Source organism: Equus caballus, chromosome 12 (assembly GCF_041296265.1).
Source record: "Equus caballus isolate H_3958 breed thoroughbred chromosome 12, TB-T2T, whole genome shotgun sequence".
Lineage (NCBI taxonomy): Eukaryota > Metazoa > Chordata > Mammalia > Perissodactyla > Equidae > Equus > Equus caballus.
Genome location: NC_091695.1, coordinates 39,694,414 through 39,717,438, shown reverse-complemented (window position 1 = coordinate 39,717,438; position 23,025 = coordinate 39,694,414). Strand labels below are relative to the sequence as shown.

The 23,025-nt window shown below is 41.6% G+C and overlaps 2 protein-coding genes across 3 annotated transcripts in view; one reads left to right on the top strand and one right to left on the bottom strand.

Moving 5' to 3' along the window:
• The window catches only part of ASRGL1 (asparaginase and isoaspartyl peptidase 1), a 28,159-nt gene extending 20,759 nt beyond the window's left edge, over positions 1-7,400 (bottom strand). The window contains exons 1-2 of one of the 2 annotated variants that reach the window (XM_023654226.2): positions 7,163-7,400; positions 6,397-6,597 (exon numbers count right to left, since the gene is read on the bottom strand). In XM_023654226.2, coding sequence (XP_023509994.1) covers positions 6,397-6,586 — 190 coding nt within the window. In that variant the 5' untranslated portion in view covers positions 6,587-6,597; positions 7,163-7,400. Of the gene's footprint in view, positions 1-6,396; positions 6,598-7,130 lie in introns of both variants that reach the window. The other variant, XM_023654225.2, reaches the window with a different exon arrangement.
• LOC138916548 (uncharacterized) overlaps positions 6,585-23,025 on the top strand; it is a 276,582-nt gene continuing 260,141 nt past the window's right edge. Inside the window, exons 1-2 of the mRNA XM_070229174.1 lie at positions 6,585-6,633; positions 6,749-7,472. Coding sequence (XP_070085275.1) covers positions 6,585-6,633; positions 6,749-7,472 — 773 coding nt within the window. The remainder of the gene's footprint in view (positions 6,634-6,748; positions 7,473-23,025) is intronic.

Sequence of the window (23,025 nt, the reverse complement as noted above, 5' to 3'; positions counted from 1 at the left end):
TATATGCCAACAAATTGGATAACCTGTAAGAAATGGATAAATTCTTAGACTCATACAACCTTCCAAAACTGAATCAAGAAAAAATAGAGAATCTGAATAGGCCAATCACAAGTAAAGAGATTGAAACAGTAATCAAAAACCTCCCCAAAAAACAAAAGTCCAGGACCAGATGGCTTCTCTGGAGAATTCTACCAAACACTCAAAGAAGATTTAATAATTATGCTTCTCAAACTACTCTAAAAAACTGAAGAAGATGGAATGCTTTTTAACTCATTCTGTGAGGCCAACCCTGATACCAAAACCAGACAAGGACAATACAAAGAAGGAAAATTACAGTTCAATATTGTTGATGAACACAGATGAAAAAATCCTTAACAAAATATTGGCAAATCAAACACAGCAATATATTAAAGGAATCATACAGTATGGTCAGGTGGGATTTATACCAGGGATGCAGGGATGTTTCAACATCTGCAAATCAATCAATGTGATAGACCACATCAACAAAATGAGGAATAAAAATCACATGATCATCTCAATAGATGCAGAAAAAGCATTTGAAGAGATCCAACATCCATTTATGATAAAAACTCTCAATAAAATGGGTATACAAGGAAAGCACTTCAACATAATAAAGGCCATATGTGACAAACCCAGAGCCAACAGTATACTTAACAGTAAAAAACTGAAAGCCATTCCTCTGGGAACAGGAACAGGGGACAAGGGTGCCCACTCTCGCCACTCTTATTCAACATAGTACTGGAGGTTTTGGCCAGAGCAATTAGGCAAGAAAAAGAAATAAAAGGTATCCAAATTGGAAAATAAGAAGTAAAACTCTTGCTGTTTGCTGATGACATGATTTTATTTATAGAAAACCCTACAGAATCCACCAGAAAGCTATCAGAAATAATCAACAACTACAGCAAAGTGGCAGGGTACAAAATGAACATACAAAAATCAGTCACATTTCTATACACTAATAACAAACTAGCAGAAAGAGCACTGAAGAATATATTCCCATTTACAAAAAGAATAAACATCTAGGAATAAATTTAACCAAGGAGGTGAAAGACCTATACACTGAAAACTATAAGATATTACTGAAAGAAATTGAAAAAGACACAAAGAAATGGAAAGATATTCCACGATCATGGATTGGAAGAATAAACATAGTTAAAATGTCCAAATTACCTAAAGCACTCTACAGATTCAATGCAATCTCTATCAGAATGGCAATGACATTCTTCATCGAAATAGAACAAAGAATCCTAAAATTTATATGGAAGAACAAAACACCCTGAAGAGCCAAAGCAATCCTGAGAAAAAAGAACAAAGCTGGAGGCATCATAATTCCTGACTTCAAAATATACTACAAAGCTATAGTAATCAAAATAGCATGGTACTGGCACCAAAACAGGCACAGAGATCAATGGAACAGAACTGAAAGCCCAGAAATAAAACCATACATCTCTGGACAGCTACTCTTTGACAAAGGAGCCAAGAACATACAATGGAGAAAGGAAAGTCTCTTCAATAAATGGTATTGGGAAAACTGGACATCCACGTGCAAAAGAAAGAAAGTAGACCATTGTTTACACCACACACAAAAATTACCTCAAAATGGATTAAAGACCTGAAACCATAAAACTCCTAGAAGAAAACATATGCAGTATATTCTTTGACATCGGTCTTAGCAGCATTTTCTTTTCTTTTTTTTTTCCTGCTTTATCTCCCCAAACCCCCCCTGTACACAGTTGTATATCTTAGTTGCAGGTCCTTCTAGTTGTGGGATGTGGGATGCCACCTCAATGTAGCCTGACGAGCGGTGCCATGTCTGTGCCCAGGATCCGAACCCTGGGCCGCCACAGCTGAGCACGCAAACTTAACCACTAGGCCACGGAGCCGGCCCCAGAATTTTTTTCAAATAACATGTCTACTCAGGCAAGGGAAACAAAAGAAAAAATTAACAAATGGGACCACATCACACTAAAAAGCTTCTGCAAGGCAAAGGAAATAAAGAACAAAATGAAAACAACCCACCAACTGGGAGGAAATATTTGCAAATCATATATCTGACAAGGGGTTAATTTCCAAAATATATAAAGAACTCATACCACTCAACAACAAAAAGAGAGACAATCTGATCAAAGAATAGGCAGAGGTTACGAACAGATATCTTTCCAAAGAAGATATACAGATGGCCAACAGGCACATGAAAAGATGTTCAACATCACTAATCATCAGGGAAATGCAAATCAAAACTAAAATGAGGTATCACCTCACAAAAGGCAAAACTATAGGGAAAGAAAACACAGGAGCTGTTGCCAGAGTCTAGGGGTGAATGGAGGTGTGGACTCAAAGGGGTACGGGAGAATTTTTGAGTAATGGAACCATCAGAATGGCTGTAATTAACAAGATGAGACATAATAAGTGTTGGAGAGCATGTGGAGAAAAGGGAACCCTCATATACTGCTGGTGGGAATGCAAACGAGTGCAGCCACTATGAAAAAACAGGACGGAGATTTCTCAAAAAGTTAAAAATAGAAATACCATATGATCCAGCTATCCCACTAGTGGAGATTTATCTGAAGAACATGAAATCAACAACACAAAGAGTTCTATGCACCCCTATGTTCATTGCAGCATGATTCACAATAGCCAAGATGTGGCAGCAACCCAAGTGCCCATCAACTGATGAATGGATAAAGATGTGGTATATGTATACACATACACACACACACAATGGAATACTACTCAGCCATAAAAAAAGACAACATCGTGCCATTTGCAACAACATGGATGAACCTTGAGGGTATTATGTTAAGCGAAATAAGCCAGACAAAGACAAACACCATATGATTTCATTCATATGGAGAAGATAAACAAACACATGGACAAAGAGAATAGATTAGTGGTTTCCAGAGGGGAAGGGCGTTGGGGTGGTGAGCTAAAGGGGTAAAGGGGCACATATGTATGGTGACAGATAAAAACTAGACTATTGGTGGTCAGTATGATACAGTCTATACAGAAACTGATATATAATAATGTATACCTGAAATTACATATTATAAAGCCATATGACCTCAATAAAAAAATATTAAGAACTGTTCTTCGAAAGACATTGTTAAGACAAAGAAAAGACAAGCCACAGACTGGCAGCAAATATCTGCAGATCACATACAGGCATACCTCAGAGATATTGCAGGTTCAGTTCCAGACCACTGCAAGAAAGTGAGTATTGCAATAATTCAAGTCACAGGAATTTTTTGGTTTCCCAGTACACATAAAAGTTTTGTTTACACTATAATCTATTAAGTGTGCAATAGCATTATCTCTTAAAAACCAACTCACATACCTTAACTAAAAGATACTTTATTGCTAAAAAATGCTAACCATCATTTCAGCCTTTAGCAAGTTATAATCTTTTTGCTGGTAGAAGGTATTGTAAAAAATAAAACATCCGTGAAGCACAATAAAGCAAAGTGCAAGAAAGCAGGGCACAATAAAACGAGGTATGCCTGTATCTGATAAAAGACCTATTTCTAGAATACATAAAAGCTCTTTAAACTCAGTAATATGAAAAAAAACCTATAAAGGAATTGACAAAAGACTTGCAAGTTGTTAAAATAAACATCATTTGCCATTAAGGAAATGCAAATTAACACTAGCATGAGTTCTACCATACACCTATTAGAGCAGCTAAAATGAAAAATACTGACAATACCAAGTGTTGGTGGAGATGCAGAGTGACTAGAACTTTCATACATTGCTGGTGGGAATGGAACAGTTTGGCAGTTTCAAATAAAGTTAAATATACACTCGCCATATGACCAGCAATCCCATACCAAAGGTATTCACCCAAGAGAAATAAAAACACGTTCATACAAAAACCTGTATGCAAATGTTTACAGTGATTTGTAATGGCCCCAAATCGAACATGTCCTTTAGGTGGTAAATGACTAAAATGGTGGTGTATGCATACAATGGAATACTACCCAACAAGAAAAAGCGACGAACTACCAAGACTTGTGTCAACATGGATAACCCTTCCAAAGCATTATGCTAAGTGAAGAATCCAGACTCTAAAGACTATATATTGTATGATTCCATTTATGACATTCTGGAAAAGGCAAAACTATAGGGGCAGAAAACACAGGAGTTGTTGCCAAGGGCTAGAGGTGAATGGATGTGTGGACTCAAAGGGGTATGGGACAATTTTTGAGTAATGGAACTGTTTTACATTTTGATTGTGGTGGTGGTTATGTGACTATTTTTGTTTGCCACATTCAAAGAACTGTACACTAAACAAGGGACATTTTACTACATACAAATGACACACAAAAATTCATTAAAATGGTATGGTATTAGGCTAGTGGATTCTAAATCTGGTTGTACTTCAGAATCACCCGGAAATCTTCAAAACAAACAAAAAATTCCTAGATCTCATCACAGATTTTTCTCTTACAGATGTTACATTACAAGGAGTTCTGTAAGAGGGTAGATAAATAAAAATCCTGTTGTCTCAGACTCTTTGACAGCTTATAAAATTGAACTTAGGAAGAATAAATGAACTAAAGTTCTGTGTAAATATTGCGCAACTCCAGCGAAAGCAAAGTCATTACTCGGTCGCCAATATAAGTAAGTCTTTAAAGAATGGTTCCAGCATTCAAATCTAAAAGTCCAACTTTTACAGTGTTGGTTTCTAATAAACTACTTTTTAATAAACTAAGTATTATGGAACAAGCTTTAAACAAAAGTGAAATCCATACCGAAATGTGAATACAATGTAAATAGTGTTAATTACAAACACTCAGATAAGCTGTGTTATGAGTGCTAATTATTGCCACTTAGCTCAATAACTACCAGGAGTCAGCTTTTTGTACAAAGTCCCTAAATAATTAACCTAGCGGATCATAGCAGAGGCTGCTGGAAATATCGTTTGCTCATATCAACCTCAGCTGGGAAAAGCAAATGGAAAAGAGAGCTCAATGTAGACAGTATGCTGTTACAAGTCCCCCTTTCCTCCCCAAATCTTTGACTTCCTTCTTTTCAGCCCTACTCTCTTCTTGCTCAATGTGCTGAATAGCAGTCATCTGGGAAATCAGAAGGGAGAGGCTCAGGAGGAAGGCTCTGGGTACAGAGCAAAGAAACTGAGAACCAGCTGCTCAATTCCCTAACCCATTCTTCCCAGTTCATGCAGATGAGCGATCCCTTCAGAGAAGGCAGGAGACCAGAACAACCTGCTCCAAATGAGGGTCCTGTGTGAATAAGAGGGGGTTTGTCAGCCAAGAGGGGCCCGACTACTAACTGGCATACAGTTTAACAAGTCCCCCACTGAAACTGCGGGCTGCTCCCCCTGCGGGCAGGGGGGAGTTTCTAAAAAATTCTGGCTCAATAAACATGAAATGCAGTTATGCCTCATTCTATAGACAGGCACACTTATGGAAATTTTTCTTAAGTGTTAAAAAAAATACTTAGCAGAGGCAATGGGACAGAACAAATACTCAGTAAACATTTGCTGACTAATTGGTTAAGATTTCCTGAAATTCTTTTCCCTGATAGCTGTTGGGTAGGTGGTATAATTCCAAGAAATATTTGAATCTCTAGGTTTTAAGTTTTCTATTTTAAAATAAAGAGGGAAGAAGTGTCTCCCAGCAAGTTACTTAACCTTTTTGTGCCTTAGTTTTCTCTTCTGAGAAATGAGCATAATAATTATACCTAACGCATAGGACTATAGTGCAGATTGAGTGAGTTAATCACATAAATTTCTTAGACCCTTACTGGGTACACAGTAGACACTCATAGTAGTTATGACGATTATTACTCCAAAAAAGGCTCGATTGAGTGAAAGAAGCCAAACACAAAACAATACACTCTGCATGATTGCATTTCTATGAAATTCTAGAGAATGCAAACTCATCTGTAGTGACAGAAGCAGATCAGTGGATGCCTGGTGCTGGGGATTTGGTGGTGGTGGGGGGTTAACTTCAAAGCCACATGAAGGAACTTTTGGGGGTGATGGAAATGTTTTAGATCTTGGTTGTGGTATAGTTATACACACATGGGACAGGTGTATACATTTTTCAGAACTTAAAACGGGTACTGTTTATGGTATATAATCCATCCCATCTCCCACAAAAAGACGTAATAAAAATAAAGCCTCTTGGGACGCGAATTCTAGGAAGCAGGTTACAGAAAAAAAGGTGAATTAATGGGTTTAAAAATTCTTTAAACCACCTTCAGCAACTGAAAAAAAGAGAATAATTAACTCTCTTTAGCATATTGTTTTACCACAAAGCTGATCAGATTCACTGACACTTTAGAAAGAGCCTATTTATTTGGGGGGAGAGGCTTAACTTGATTTGGCATCATTTACTAGTTGCAGGGCAAATCTACCTGCGTTGAATTCGGGATCATCTTCCAGGACGGCCACGGCACTTTCCACGGCGTCAACTGCGCTCCCTCCCTCCCTGAGGATGTTGTAACCCACGGTGGCGGCTCTGATGATGCCCTGGCGCACCCGCTCTTTCCGGTCCTTGGAGATATGGCTGGCCCCGCCGCCGTGGACCACGACCACGGGATTCATGTCGACGGATCCTAGGGATCAGGAAAACGAAAGCGTTATTGAAAAGGGTCCAAAAAAATCGCACAGGGCATCATCTCCTCCGGAGATTCCGTTGGGGACAAGGTCCAGTTTCTGCTTAAGGAGGAAGGCAGGGTTCACAGCCTCAGGCAGTTGTCTGCTGAGACGCAGAGCGGGGAAAGAGGCGGCTCGGTTTGAACTTTGCTCGAAAAGCAGAGAGCGGCGCCCTCCGCCCCCGTGGAGGTAGTGGGGGGGCTCCAGGACCCAGAGCCCACGCCGCCTCCTCTGGACTGCCATCGGGCCTCAGTTTCCCCGGAGAACCCCGGCTCCCGTCCTGTGCTGAGCCACTGGCCGAGGACGGGAGGGGATGGCGCCCGGAGCCAGCGCTCCAGCCCTCCTCCCGGGCTCCACGTCGGGCCTCGGTTTCCCCAAAGAGGTGTCACCCGCTCCCTCCCCTGTTCCCCGCCGAGGGGCCCGGGGCGGCTTCAGGGCTGGACCTGATCAGCGCTCTGCGCCCTCGAATCCCCAGCACCGGGAGGGTGCTTACCAGGTGGGTGCTCGGCAGGGCCGTCGACTTACCCAGGACCCCACAGGAGACGGCCGCCGGGGCTTCAGGCTGGGTCGAGCCGCCCGGCCGGCCTCCGAACCCGCACGCTCCAGCCCCCCAGCGAGCCCGTTCCGGAAACCGCTGGACTCGCAACCGCTCCGCCGGCAACGGCTCCGCGCCTGCGCACGAGAGCGGGGCCGCCGCGCAGAATTACCGTAAAGCTCCGCCGCGCAAGCGTCTCGCTCGTCAGCCGGGGTCTCGCTCCGGTCTGGACTCCTGCTGTCTGGCTTCCAGAACTGGGGCTGTGGCGGCCCTCTGTGCACGTGAGCTTGCTAGTGGGATGTGAGGAACTCCTCCTCTTCCTTATGAGGCTGGGCTGGGTGGTGGTGTTGGCAGCGCAATGCATAATATGGTGGCCCACGGTTTTGTCACTGAAAATTGGGTAATGTTGGCTTCGTAGAATGAGTTAGGAAGCCTCCCCTCCTCTTCAATTTTTGGGAAGAGTTTGAGAAGGGTAGGTATTAAGTCTTCTTTGAATGTTTGGTAGAATCACCAGGGAAGCGGTCTGGTGCTGGACTTGTATTTTTGGGGAGGTTTTTGATTACTGTTTTGATCTCCTTGCTGGTGATTGGTCTATTCACATTCTCTATTTCTTCTTGATTCAGTTTTGGAAGGCTGTATGGTTCTAAGAATTCATCCATTTCTTGTCGGTTATCCAGTTTGTTGGTGTATAGCTTTTCATAGTATTCTCTGGTAACCACTAATCAGTTCTCTTTGTCCATGTGTTTGTTTATCTTCCACGTATGAGTGAAATCATGCGGTTTGTCTTTATCTGGCTTATTTCACTTAATACCCTCAAGGTCTATCTATGTTGTTGCGAATGGGACGATTTTGTCTTTTTTTGTGGCTATTAGTCCATTGTATGTACATATACATCTTCTTTATCCGTTCATCAGTCGATGGGCACTTGGGTTGCTTCCACGTCTTGCTTTTGCCCATTTTTAAATTTGATTGTTAGTTCTTTTGTTGTTGAGATATATGAGTTCTTTATGTATTTTGGATATTAACCCCTTGTCAGATATATGGTTTGCAGATATCTTCTCCCAATTGTTAGGTTGTCTTTTCCTATTGTTGGTGGTTTCCTTTGCTGTGCAGAAACTTTTCAGTTTGAGGTAGCCCCATCTGTTTATTTTTTATTTTTGTTTGTTTTTTAACTTTTTATGAAGATTATGATAATTTACAACCTTGTGAAATTTCAGTTGTACATTATTGTCAGTCATGTTGTAGGTGCACCACTTCACCCTTTGTGCACTCCCCCCACCCCACCCTCCTTTCCCCTGGTAACCACCAATCAATTCTCTTTGTCTCTATGTTTAACTTCCACCTATGAGTGGAGTCATACAGAGTTCATCTTTCTCTGTCTGGCTTATTTCTCTTAAAATAATACCTTCAAGGTCGATCCATGGTGTTGGGAATGGGAAGATTTTGTCTGTTTTTATGGCTGAGTAGTATTCCATTATATATATATATCATATCTTCTTTATCCAATCATAACTTGATGGGCATTTAGGTTGCTTCCACGTCTTGGCTATTGTAAATAATGCTGCAATGAACATAGGGGTGTATGGGACTTTTGGAATTGCTGATTTCAAGTTCTTTGGATAGATACCCAGAAATGGGATGGCTGGGTCATAAAGTATTTCTAATTTTTTGAGAAATCCCCATACTGTTTTCTATAGTGGCTGCACCAGTTTGCATTCCCACCAACAGTGTATGATGGTTCCTTTTTCTCCACAACCTCTCCAACATTCGTCACTTTTTGTTTTGGTTATTTTTGCCATTCTAACAGGTATAAGGTGATATCTTAGTGTAGTTTTGATTTGCATTTCTCTGATGATTAGTGATGGTGAGCATCTTTTCATGTGTCTCTTGGCCATCCGTATGTCTTCTTTGGAGAAATGTCTGTTCATGTCCCCTGCCCAATTTTTGATCGGGTTGTTTGATTTTTTGTTGTTGAGCTATGTGAGTTCATTATATATTATGGAGATTAACCCTTTGTCGGATAAATAACTTGTAAATATTTTTTCCCAATTAGTGGGTTGTTTTTTGGTTTCAATCCTGTTTTCCCTTGCCTTGAAGAAGCTCTTTAGTCTGATGAAGTCCCATTTGTTTATTCTTTCTATTGTTTCCCTCGTCTGAGGAGTTATGGTGTCCGTAAAGATTCTTTTGAAACTGATGTTAAAGAGTGTACTGCCTATATTCTCTTCTAGAAGACTTATTGTTTCAGACCTAATCTTTAGGTCTTTGATCCATTTTGAGTTTATTTTTGTGAATGGTGAAAAAGAATGGTCAATTTTCATTCTTTTACATGTGGCTGTCCGGTTATCCCAGCACCATTTGTTGAAGAGACTTTCTTTTCTCCATTGTAGGCCCTCAACTCCTTTGTCGAAGATTAGCCATCCGTAGATGTGTTGTTTTATTTCTGGGCTTTCAATTCTGTTCCATTGATCTGTGTGCTCGTTTTTGTGTCAGTACCATGCTGTTTTGATTACTGTAGCTTTGTAATATGTTTTGAAGTCAGGGATTGTGATGCCACCAGCTTTGTTCTTGTTTCTCAGGATTGCTTTCACTATTCAGGGTCTTTTGTTGCCCCATATGAATTTTAAGACTCTTTGTTCCATTTCTGTGAAGAATGTCATTGGGATTCTGATTGGGATTGCATTGAATCTGTAGATCGCTTTAGGTGGAATGGCCATTTTAACTATGTTTATTCTTCCAATCCATGTGCATGGAGTATCTTTCCATTTCCTTATGTCATTATCGATTTCATTCAGTAATGTCTTATAGTTTCCTTGTATAGGTCTTTCACCTCCTTGGTTAAATTTATTCTTAGATATTTTCTTTTTGTTGTGATTGTAAATGGAATTGTATTCTTGAGTTCTTGTTCTGTTAGTTCATTATTAGAGTATAGAAATGCCACTGATTTTTGTACCTTGACTTTGTATCCTGCAACTTTGCTGTAGTTGTTGATTATTTCTAATAGTTTTCCAATGGATTCTTTAGGGTTTTCTCTGTATAAAATCTTGTTGTCTGAAAAGAGCGGGAGTTTCACTTCCTCATTGCCTATTTGGATTCCTTTTATTTCTTTTTCCTGCCTACTTGCTCTGGCCCAAACCTCTAGTACTATGTTGAATAAGAGTGGTGAGAGTGGGCACCCTTGTCTTGTTCCTGTTCTCAGAGGGATGGCTTTCAATTTTCCCCGCTGAGTATGATCTTGGCAGTGGGTTTTTCATATATGGCCTTTATTATGTTGAGATATTTTCCTTCTATTCTGATTTTACTGAGAGTTTTTATCGTGAATGGATGTTGGATCTTGTCAAATGCTTTCTCTGCATCTATTGAGATTATCACGTGGTTTTTGTTCATCCTTTTGTTAATGGGGTGTATCACATTGACTGATTTGTGGATGTTGAACCTTCCCTGTGTCCCTGGTACGAATCCCACTTTATCATGGTGTATGATCTTTTTAATGTGTTGCTGTATTCAGTTTGCCGATATTTTGTTGAGGATTTTTGCATTTCTGTTCATCAGTGATATTGGCCTGTAATTTTCCTTTGTGTTGTCCTTGTCTGGTTTTGGGATTAGGGTGATGTTGGCCTTGTAGAATGTGTTAGGAATTTTTCTGTCTTCCTCAATTTTTTGGAATAGTTTGAGAAGAATAGGTAATAAATTGTCTTTGAATCTTTGGTGGAATTCTCCCGAGAAACTGTCTGGTCCTGGACTTTTATTTCTTGGGAGGTTTTTGATTACTGTTTCAATCTTTTTACTTGTGATAGGTCTATTAAGATCTATTTCTTCTTGATTCAGTTTTGGGAGGTTCTAAGAGTCTAAGAATTTATCGATTTCTTCTAGATTGTCCAATTTGTTGGTGTATATTTTTTCATAATCTTCTCTAATAATCTTTTGTATTTCTGTGGTGTCTTGTAATTTCTCTTCTTTCATTTCTAATTTTATTTATTTGAGCCTTCTCTCCTTTTTTCTTAGTGAGTTGGCTAAGGGTTTATCAGTATTGTTTATCCTCTCAAAGAGCCAGCTCCTTGTTTCATTGATCCTTTTTACAGGCTTTTTTGTTTCAATTTCATTTATTTCTGCTCTAATTTTTATCATTTCCTTCCCTCTGCAGAGTTTGGGCTTTGTTTGTTCTTGTTTTTCTGAGTCTGTTAGGTGTAGTTTAAGATTGTGTATTTGAGCTGTTTCTTGTTTGTTAACTTGGGCCTGTATTGCTGTGAATTTCCCTCTTAGGACCGCTTTTGCTACATCCCATAAGAGTTGGTATGGTGTGTTTTCATTCTCGTTTGTCTCCAAATATTTTTTGATTTATCCCTTTATTTCTTCGACGACCCATTTGTTGTTCAGTAGCACACAGTTTACTCTTTACATTTTTGTTCCTTTTCCAGCTTGCTTTCTTGTAGTTGATTTCTAGTTTCACAGCATTATGGTCGTAAAAGGTAGTAGATATGATTTCAATCTTCTTAAATTTATTGAGGTTTGCCTTGTTTCCCAGTATATGGTCTATCCTTGAGAATGTTGCATGTGCACTTGAGAAGAATGTATATTCTGCTGTTTTTCAATGGAGGGCTCTCTGTATATCTATTAAGTTCATCTGGTCTAGTTTTTTGTTTGAGTCCACTATATCCTTGTTGACTTTTTGTCTGGATGATCTGTCTGGTGATGTAAGTGCGGTGTTGAGGTCCCCTATTAATATTGTGTTGCCATTGGTATCTCCTTTTAGGTTTGTTAATACTTGCTTTATATACTTTGGTGCTCCCGTGTTGAGTGCATACATGTTTATAAGCTTTATGTCTTCTTGGTGGAGAATCCCTTTTATCATTATATACTGCCCGTCTATGTCTCTCTTTACCACTTTTATCTTTAAGTTTACTTTGTCTGATATCAGTATGGCAACACCTGCTTTCTTTTGTTTTCCATTAGCTTGGAGCATTGTCTTCCATCCCTTCATTTTGAGCCTATGTTTGTCTTTAGAGTTGAGATGTGTTTCCTGGGGGCAGCATATTGTTGGATCTTGTTCTTTAATCCATCCTGCCACTCTGTGTCTTTTGATTGGAGAATTCAATCCATTTACAATTATGGTCATTATTGATATATCTGGGCTGAATGTTGCCATCTTATGTCACCTCTCCTGGTTCTTCTGCATTTCCTTTGTTTCTTGTCTCATGTATTTCAGACTACTAATTTGATTAGGCGGTTTTCTCTGTTGCTTTTCTTTATTTTCTCCTTGTTTATGGTAAATGCCTCTGTTCTAACTATTTGTTTAGTGGTTAGCCTTAGGTTCATATAAAAAATCTCTTAGTTGAGATAGTCCACTTTCTGGTGGCCTTTTATTTCCTTAGACTATACTGATTCTATCCCCTCCCTCTTCCCCTTCTAAGTTATTTTTGCCATATCTTTTTCCATCTTTGTTGTGAGTTTGTGGTTAAAAAGATGAGATCATTTTTGTTTCGGTGTTTTCCTTTTCTTTATCCTTGATGTTAAAGTTAAGTGTTTACTAACCTGATCTGATAGAGAGCTGTCATTTTCTGATTATTGCCTACCTGTTCATCTCCTTGCTCAGGGCTTTGTAGCCCCTTTCCTATTTTTTTTTCAGGCATGATGGCCTTCTTGAGGATGTCTTGTGTGTGTGTGGGGTCTTGTGGCAATGAACTCCCTTAGCTTTTCCTTATCTCGGAAAGTTTTTATTTCTCCACCATATCTGAAGGAGATTTTCACTGGATAGAGGATTCTTGGCTGAAAGTTTTTGTCTTTCAGGATTTTGAATATATCATTCCACTCTCTCATAGCCAGTAAAGTTTCTGCTGAGAAATCTGCTGAAAGCCTCATAGGGGTTCCTTTGTAAGTTATTTTCTTCTGCCTTGCTGCCATTAGTACATTTTCTTTGTCCTTGATTTTTGCCAGCTTCACTACTGTATGCCTTGGAGTGGGTCTTTTTACATTGATAAAGTTAGGAGATCTGGGGCCTCTTTCACATGGATTTCCAGCTCCCTCCCCGGGTTTGGGTACTTCTCAGCTATTATTTCTTTGAACAAGCTTTCTGTTCCATTTTCCTTGTTTTCCCCCTCTGGAATACCTATGATCCTTATGTTGCATTTCCTGATTGAGTCAGATATTTCTGAGAGCTTCTTCATTTCTTTTTAGTCTTAGTTCTCTCTTCTCCTCCCTCTGAAGCATTTTTATAGCATTATCCTCTAACTGGCTGATTCTTGCCTCTATATTGTCAGTTCTGTTGTTTTAAGGAGTCCAGATTTTTCTTTATTTCATCCATTGTGGTTTTCATCTCCAACAGTTCTGATTGGTTCTTCTTTATGGTTTCAATTTCCTTTGTGAAGAAGCTCCTGAACTTGTTGATTTGTCTTTCTGTGTTTTCTTGTAACTAATTGAGTTTTTTTTATGATAGCCGTTTTGAGTTCTTTGTTGGTTTGGTTATGAATTTCTGTTTCTTCAGTGTTGGTTTCTGGGTACTTGTCACTTTCCTTCTGGTCTGGAGGTTTAATATACCTACTCATACTGCTTGATGGAGTAGATTTTTGCTTCCTCATGGTGCTCTTACCTGGTCGCAGCTGCCGCGTACTGCCACAGGATGGGGATCAGGCACTGGGCCTGGCACAAGCAGGGGCTCCCCAACGCCAGCCACTGAGTGCTTTTCTCTCTGGGTGACTGATACGATGGCAGATCTGGAGCATTGGGCAGGGGGAGGGGTACTCTTGTCTTTCTGTATGGAGCTCTGGGTGATTGCAGGACTGTGCACTTTCCCTTTCTCTGCCACCACTGCCATGGAGTGGAATACTGGGCGGGGGTGGGTCACCTCTCTCACCTGCACACTTTCCCCTGTGTGGCTGCCACACTCTCTGCACTGTGCTCCAGACAATTCTGGGGCTGGAGTACTGGGTGGGGACGGGGTGCCCTTTTCCCCTGCCCACTTCCTGCCACTACGGCCTGTCTGTCTCCACAGAGCTCCTGCAGATCAGCTTCCACTTCCTCCAGAGGATCCAGCCCCTCCACCACCTTCAGGCATATGGCTGCGTGGGTCTCCCAGATGTCTTTTGTGTTGTGTGTATGTCCTCTGTTGGTGTATGAATGTCCGTTTGGTTGTATCTTAGAGGAGAGAGTCCAAGGGAAGAGCTCACTCTGTCATGATGCTGACATCACTCCTAAACTCACTTTTTGAGAAAAGAAGTTAAGGTTTCAGTCTGATAGGCAGTCTAACTCTGTGGCTGATTTTCCTCCCCTTACATGGGGCGAGGGGTCAACTGTTCAGATAGCGAGTATATTTTGGCTCAAAATGTGGCAGAAATCAAATCATAACTTGGCATGGTTCAGCAACAGTCAGTCAGGAGAATGTAATGATTTCTTAAACTGGCCTCCCCAAAAGATAAGCTAGGTGAGTTGATAATAGTCTTAAGAGGTCTTAGAAGGAAACAAGGCACTGAGAGATATGGGTTCCTTTCTCCTCTTCTGCTGTATCAACATGAAAGAGAGGGAAAGCTTAGTAATTGCTTCTGCTCTAATAGATGGGGTAGGGAGAGCTTCATGAAAGATGTGAGCACCAGTCATGTCCTGGGGCTGCACAGTCAACATTACATCCGTCCTAGGGGATGGTGCCCCCAAACCCAAACCCTGACCCTGGGCCTGTCCCTGTGATGGCAAAGGAGAGAACCATGCAACTGAGCCATGGTCTAACACAATGGGTCTCAGATTTTATTGAGCATCAGAATCACCTGGAGGTGAAATGCAGCTTGCTGAGCCCCACCTCTATTGTTTCTGATTCAGTAGGTCTGGGGTGGGGTCCAAGAATTTGCATTTCTAATAAGTTCTCAGGTGAAGCTGCTGTTGCTGCTCTGGGGACCACCCTTTGAAAAGCACTTATCAAGGAGGAGACACTGTCTTGTCTTTTATAAACTCATCCAACCTGAGGTTGTTGACAGTATTCTTCATGGGCTCCAGAATAGGGAATGGGAGATTGGGAAATTTGTGCCATTTTTGGTTTCCCTTGTTTTGATTAAATTGTTCCATGAGTGATGAATGAGCTTCTTTCATTTCTGAAGTGCCCAATGTTAGAGTTGCTTAATTCAGTCCATCTGCGTGGGTAGGCTAAGGAGGAACTGAAATGTGCTGGGAATTTTGAAAATTAGCCCCCAGAAGTAAGTTTGCAGTACTGATGGCAGTTCTCAGTGAAGAGGCAGCTATTCCAAAAGGGTCTGCCAGCCAAACTTCCTGCCATAGCACCATCCACAGGTTTTCCACAGAAATTCCTGGTGCTGGTTGTGGTCCTTGGTGGGCTCTTCTGTCTACAGACTAAGACATACGCATCTTTCGGACAGGAGCCTCGACAGTGCTATTTGTAACACAAACCCAGAACAGTGCCTGGCTCTCCAAAGCTTTTCATAAATGTTTGTTGGATGAAGAACAAATGGTTCAGAAACCCAAAAAAGCAAATTCTCAGGAGCTGGGGCAACTGATCTTAGGAGGAATGAAACTAGAGTGATCTGGATATTTGTGAGCTGATCAGTGAAGACGACTTGTTGCTATGGGAGAAAAACACTGGATTCCAGATAGAGGTGCCTGGAACTCATTTTCGTGGCAGAGTCACATTGGTGCCTATCTGGAGACTGTGGCTGCAGAGATAGCAATAGCCCCATGAGGGCACCATCTGGGCTATTGTGTTTATTGCTCTATGCCCTGGCCCTGGCACAGAGCCTGACACACTAACTGCTCATAATGTTTATTGAATAAACAACAGGCTAGCTTCAGATGGGGGTGGGGAGCTCCAGCATTGGACTGAGGGGTTGGGCTGAAGTTTGGAAGTGCTGCAGATACCAAAGGATGGCAATTATAATTCAAAGCTCTACATCTGAATAAGAGAATATTCTTATTTTACTTGCACAAGGAGAGATCCTTCTCTAGATTAATCAATCCTGGGAATTCTAAATTGGATACAAAAATACATTTTCAGGTCAAGCGGTATATTTGTCATAGACAGAGCTTGGCAAAGTATAAAAAACAAAATAAAAATAGCTCGAATTCTGCCACTCAGAGATACTCACAGCTAAATTTTTTGGTATATTTCTCCCTTCCTCTTATATTAAGATGCGTGTTTCTCACTTTTTCACTCAAGTAGCATTATTTGTGAGCATTTCCATGCTATAAAATGTTTTCCATGTTGTATTATTAGAAATAATGCTTCTGTGAACATCTTTATACGTAAACCCTTATTTGCATTTTTGATTAATTCTCTAAGAAAAATCCATAGAAATAGGTTTTTTTTTAGGTCAAAAGGTTGTGATACATGTTGCAAAGTGGAGGTGGGGCAGGAAATAAGTTATGTTGCAGGAGAATTGTTGAATTATAACTTTCCTCCTACCAATAATTCACACAAAAAAGATGAGAATTGTTTCTAAAATAGTTGTGAGGAGCCACAGGTTTCAAATGGAGTGCGTAGCTGTGTTACTACCCTGGACAGAATTCTAATCATGAGTTCCCTTGGAATGTGCCCTGTGCATAGCATGCGAATTACCAAATTCAGAAAGAAAACAGCAAATAAATAAGCTTCTAAAACGTAAGGCCCTTTAAGGAACTGAGTAAACTACACAATGCTTACTGGAATAAGGCAACTCTGCAAGGCAGGCTGGGTAAATTCTCAAGATGACAGGCTGCTAAATTGTGTTTCTAGGCACAGAAGGGCACCCTGCTTGACACCCGTTTTGGGAAAAGTGGAAAAAGCACATAAACAACCAGCCGAAAGCTTTATTGCCTGATTGGAATTCAGCTGGGGTCTGTTGGGCATCTGCCATCTGGGCTGTTTTGTCCACTGTTTGTCCCCGCGCCTGGTAGGAAGCCCAGCACACTGTAAGCTCCACAATGCCACACTCTTCCCGGAATGTGTTTCTGCTGATTCCACTCGGTGTAGCTTGATATAGTCTGTATGGTCTGTGCTGGAAACGTGCTTAGGGGACTATAAAAGCTCTCCAAGATCCAAAGGGACCGTAGGGAAATTATCAACTAGCTGTAGGGACAAGACCGATTGTATTGGTTAAAGTTTCTGGTTGCATGCAACAGTACCCATCTGGTTAGATGCAGGCTGTGAAATAATAAGAATATATATACAGTCTCTGTCCCTAGTTCCTGACAAAAGCCTCCTAAAACTGTTGTAATTTCCTAAGTGATAGGAACACTAGGCGCGTCTTTTGTTCTAATGAGGTGACTCAGGGTGGGGTACTGAATGGCTCCGGGATGGGGGCGGGTCACTAGAAAGATGAAGCCGTAATTAGAAGCTTAGGGTTTTCAGCCCCATCCTTCATCCTCCAGGGAGGGGAGAGGGGCTGAAAAAGCAGTTAATGATTGATCAAGCCGACATGAAGAAGCCTCCATACAATCCCAATAGTGTGGGGTTCAGAGAGCTTCCAGGTTGGTGAACACATCCACGTACCGAGAGGGTGATGCACCCCAACTTCACGGGGACAGAAGCTTCTGTGCTCGGGACCCTCGTAGACCTCGCCCTACGTATCTCATCATCTGATTGGTCATCTGTATCTTTTATCATTTCCTTTAATGAACTGGTAAACGTAAGTGAGTGTTTCCCAGAGTTCTGTGAGCTGCTCTGGCAAATTAATTGAACTTGAGGAGAGGGTCATGGGAACCTCCAATTTGTAACCAAGTCACACAGAAGTTGAGGGTAACCTGGGGACCTATTGCTTGCAAGTGGCATCTGAAGTGGGGAGGGGGCAGTCTTGTGGGACTGAGCTCTTACTTGTGGGATCTGACATTATCTCCAGGTAGTTAGTGTCAGAATTGAGTTAAATTGTAGGACACCTAGCTGGTGTCATGGGAAATTGCTTGGCGTGCACATGTGTGTGTGGGAACCACACACATCTGATGTCAGAAGTGTTGGGAATGTGTAGTAGTGTGAGAGTAAAGGAGATATAAAGGAGAGAAAGACAAAAGGAAGACTGGGAGGTTTTTCCAATACAAAGCTGAAAAAGGATTTATTAAAGAATATTAAGAATTTCTGGGATGCTCTGAATCCACTCAGATGAGAATAATACCCAACCACATAATGGGGCTTACTCCAGACTCTGGAGAAAATACCTTCTCCACCTTCACTGGGCACCTTCTCTTGGGACTGGACGTCTGTCTCCCCATCCCTGCTTCCCCTGACCACCAGGCACCTTTGCTACTGTACTTGCCAGAGGGTCAGTCCCCCATGCCACTACTTCACCCTGCTCACTTCTGAATCCACGACTCATGTGGATACCTCTGATTGGTGGAACCCAGCTCACATTCCCCCTTAGCTGCAAGGAAGTTTAGGAGTGCAAATTTTGGAGTTTCTACTGTGGGAAGGTAGGATTCATATAAAAATATTGCCAAAATGTAGGGAGAGTGTTGAAAAGATGTTGGGTGGCCGCAAATGACAGATATCCACTCCCAAATGTATGAAAACTACTGGCCAAAAAAAAAAAAGCAACCCAGTCAAAGGTGAGATTTTGTGCCATAAATTATTTGAGTATTGGAGGATTTCAGAGAAGGGAAGGGAACTTGTGACTGGTGGTTTGGCACAGACAACTTGGAGTAGGTGGATCTTGAATTTGGTGTGAAGGAAATCAAGGATTTGAGCTAGGACAGAAGAAACAAGAGGTTGTTTCAGGTGGGAGGCTCAGCATGAACAAAGGTGTGGAGAGGGAGGGTGCCATATAATTTGTTGCCCAAACCAGCACATCTGAGGGTGAAAGGAAGCACTCTGAAAATTTATACTGCAACAATGAGCATCAGTTGGGATTGATCCAGGCAAATTGGGGCTGACCCCCTGAGGACAGGAGAACCCCTAGCCTTCTCATCCTGCCCACCAGTAATTGAACGTCTTTCACCACTTTGGGGAATTGCCTTCACTCCTGGCTTACCTTCTCTCCCTACTTTAAGGCTGGGTTTTAATGAACCCCCTCTGTGAAGCCTTCCCCCTGTACCGCCCACAGGGTTAATCGGTCTTCCACTGTATTAGTTTCCTATGGCTGCTGTAACAAATTACCACAAATTTAGTGGCTTAAGACAACATAATTTTATTATCTTACGATTCTGGAGGTCAGAAATCCAAACTGGGCTGCAGAGTTGCGTTCTTTCTGGAGGTTCTAGGCAAGAATCCATTGCCTTATCTTTTCTAGCTTCTAGAGGGCGCCTTTATTCCTTGGCTCATGGCCTCTTTCTCCTTTTCAAAGCTAGCAGCCTAGCATCTTTAAATCTCTCTCTTCCTTCGACCTCTGCTTCTATCGTCACATTGCCTTCTCTGACCCTGACCCTCCTGCCTGCTTCTTATAAAGTCCCTTGTGATTAAATTGGCTCTTCTTGGATAAACCAGGATAATCTCTCCTTCGCAAAGTCTTTAATGTCTTCTGTAAATTCCCTTCCCACGTAAGGTACCATATTCACAGACAGGAATTAGGACATGGACGTCTTTGGGGAGGCCATTATTCTGTCTACCACACCCACTGCTTTGAATATGATTATTTTAGCACGTCTCAGTTATTGTGTGCTAGTTTCATCATAACACAGCTCATGATCACTTGGGTTCAGCTAGATGGAGATGGGCACCAAGTTGTAGGCGAGCAGGTTATAGAAAGTCACACAAGTTTGAAGCGAGAGAGTCAGGACTTGAATTCCATCCTTCCATCTCCAGGTCTTGTGCTCTCTCTGTCCTAATGGTTTAGCATCTCCCTGCAGTCTAATATTGTAACTCACTTAAATATTTTATTTGGAAAGAACTAAGATGTATAGAATAAATAAAACAGTCCTGTTTATTCTGTTAATTTATTACTAAACCTGTGCTTTGAATTTGTATCTATCTATATCTTTATCTATCTATCTATCTATCTATCTATCTATCTATCTATCTATCTATCTATCAGCCTCTCATCGCAGACTGTGGATTCTCCTGGGGCAGAGATTGTGTCTGGAATCTACCTGGCCTTTTTGGCACAGAGCTTTTGCTAGGCAGATTCTCTATACCATTGTGCCGTGGCTGATGAGGATGAGGAGCACATGATAGCAGAGTTTGGATCTTCAGCTCTTTTATAAACGAAACAGTCCTTTGGATGGGAATTTATAGATGAGGCTGAAGAGATTTTTTTCAGGGCAGCATCATCTCTTACTGTCCTTACCAAGGGTCGGTGAAATCAGTCAGGTGTCCTCCACGGCAGCCTCAGCCATCCACTCCTGTCCATAGGTATGGGACGCAGTTACAGGCTCTGGCCACAAGGTGGCACTGCACTCTTAAGGATCGGCTCGGGGAGGACTTGCGATTATATTGTTGGCCACTGGTGGGACCCTTCTTGGTCTGTGGTCACTCTTCTTTAATACAAATAAGATCACACCTTGCGTAGTTTTGTAACTCCCTTTTCTCAGTAATACACCTTGGACACCATTCTACGTAAGTGCATGCATAGCTGTAGTTGGTTATTTAGATTGTTTACAACTCTTGGTAATTGTAGACATAAGTGCGATGATCATGATGGTACCTACCTTGCTTAGAGCGGGGCTGCTTGTAACCCGCTCTTCCCTTATCCCTGGAAGAGGGGTCCTCCCCTTCTCTGAAGGAGGATTGGCTCACTCGACTGTGAAATTGGGCAATGGATTATTGGGCATGGGAAGCTGGGCCCCTCCTTGGCACTCTCAGGAGCAGACCTGCCTGCAGGTGAAGTCTTTTTTTCTCTCTGTCACTTCCTTCTCTGGCAGGTCATCCTGGGGTATTAATTGTCTGCGATTCTTATAACACTTCAGAAAGCATGTAAGGGTATCATCACGCTCATTTGTTCTGGCATTACTGCAGTGGTCCTGCTTCCTCCACGTCTTCAAGCTCACTGGGGCGGGCCTGGGGATGGAGGCCAGTGAATGTTAGTTATTCATCAGTCCTTGGGAAAGTTGATTTGGGCCTAGAATTCAGCTTGGTGGAGCTGATCTTTTTTTTAATTAATTATTTTTTTTTTAAAGATTTTATTTTTTCCTTTTTCTCCCCAAAGCCCCCCGGTACATAGTTGTATATTCTTCGTTGTGGGTCCTTCTAGTTGTGGCATGTGGGATGCTGCCTCATCGTGGTTTGATGAGCAGTGCCATGTCTGCGCCCAGGATTCGAACCAACGAAACACTGGGCCGCCTGCAGCACAGCGCGCGAACTTAACCACACGGCCATGGAGCGAGCCCTTGGAGCTGATCTTTTGACAGCCATTTTTCACTTGATTCAGAGCTCAGAGGGAAGAGATGTGATTACTTAACACCCTCAAAGCAACAAGGTGGGTTCTGGAGGCACAAGATCCAGATTCGAATCCCAGTCCTTTCATTTACTAGCTCTGTGACCTTTGGAAATTCCCCTCTCTGAGCCTCAGTTTACTCATCTGGTCTAGCCAACTTCAGGGCTATTGAAGTAGTGGGTATAATGAACTTGACACATTTCTTGACTCTTAGTAAATGCTCAATAAATGTTACCATTGTTTTGACCTATGCTCTGAAACAGTTAAAATGGCATAGGACTTATCTGATCCTTGAAGGTTTGTGAAAGTTAGTAAATCCATCTTGGCTGGGGCATTTTTGTGAGTTAGATCAGGGATCAACCAACCGTGGCACATGGCCAAATTTGGCCTTGCGTCTGTTTCTTACAGCCTGAAGGCTAAGAATGGATTTTTCATTTTTAAGTGGTCAACAAAAGAAATCAAAGGGAGAATAATATTATTTGTTTAATCTTGGAAAGTTATTTTTTTATTGAAATATATTTGACATATAACATGGTATAAATGTAAGGTGTACAATGTGTCATTTTGACACCTATATATATTGTAATATCATGGCCATTGTAGCAAAAATTAGCACTTCTATCATGTTACATAATTATCATTTCTTTTTAGGGTTAGAGTAATTAAATTTTAATTTCTTAGTAAGTTTGATGATTATAAGATAATATTGTTGTCTATAATCACTATACCGTACATTAGACCTCTAGGGCTTATTTACTACTTGATGCAAGTTTGTCCCCTTAAACAACGTAACAGATGCTGGGCCCACGTGACCCCCATCAGTTCCACTGCAGTCTCTTCCCCGTTTTCTTAGGTGGTCGGACCCTTAACCTTGACAGAAGCATGGAAGGTATGGGGTCTGAGCCAGATGTTCATCCTGTGAGTCTTGGAACAAGTAGCACCCTGGGGCTGATGGTGATTTTTTCCTATTCCTGGTTATTTTCTGAGTTCCTTAGTGAGTCCGAAGTCTGACTGGTTGGTGGATTTTAAAAGTCATATCGCTGCTGTGTGAGCCCATCATTTGGAATTCTACTAACTAGAACAGAAGAAGGAACAATGCCTATGCCCTGGGGAAGTTAACAGGATCATCTGTTGGCAGACATCGTGAATGGAGAGGATGGGGTGCGAAGCATTGCTGAGAAATAACAAAGCCCTAATTTACTTTATAGTAGCTGCCATGAGAGCTTAATGCCGTTTTCCTTGGTATCAAAAGTACTTCTGAATGGTTATCTCCTTCCTAACGAAGTCTCATTCATTTTAATTTTTAATTTTTTTTGCTGAAGAAGATTCACCCTGAGCTAACATCTGTTGCCAATCTTCCTATTTTTGTATGTGAGCTGCCCCCACAGTATGGCCACAAATAAGTGGTATAGGTTGGTGCCTGCCAACCAAACCCAGGCTGCCGTAGCAGAGTGTGCCAAACTTAACCACTCAGCCACCAGGGCTGGCCCTTGTTCATTTTAATTTTTGAGGGGGAAGGAGTGAGCAACCAAGTGGTTCACAGAAGCTGTGCCATTCAGCAAACCACTGGATTTAGGAACCTGATGATT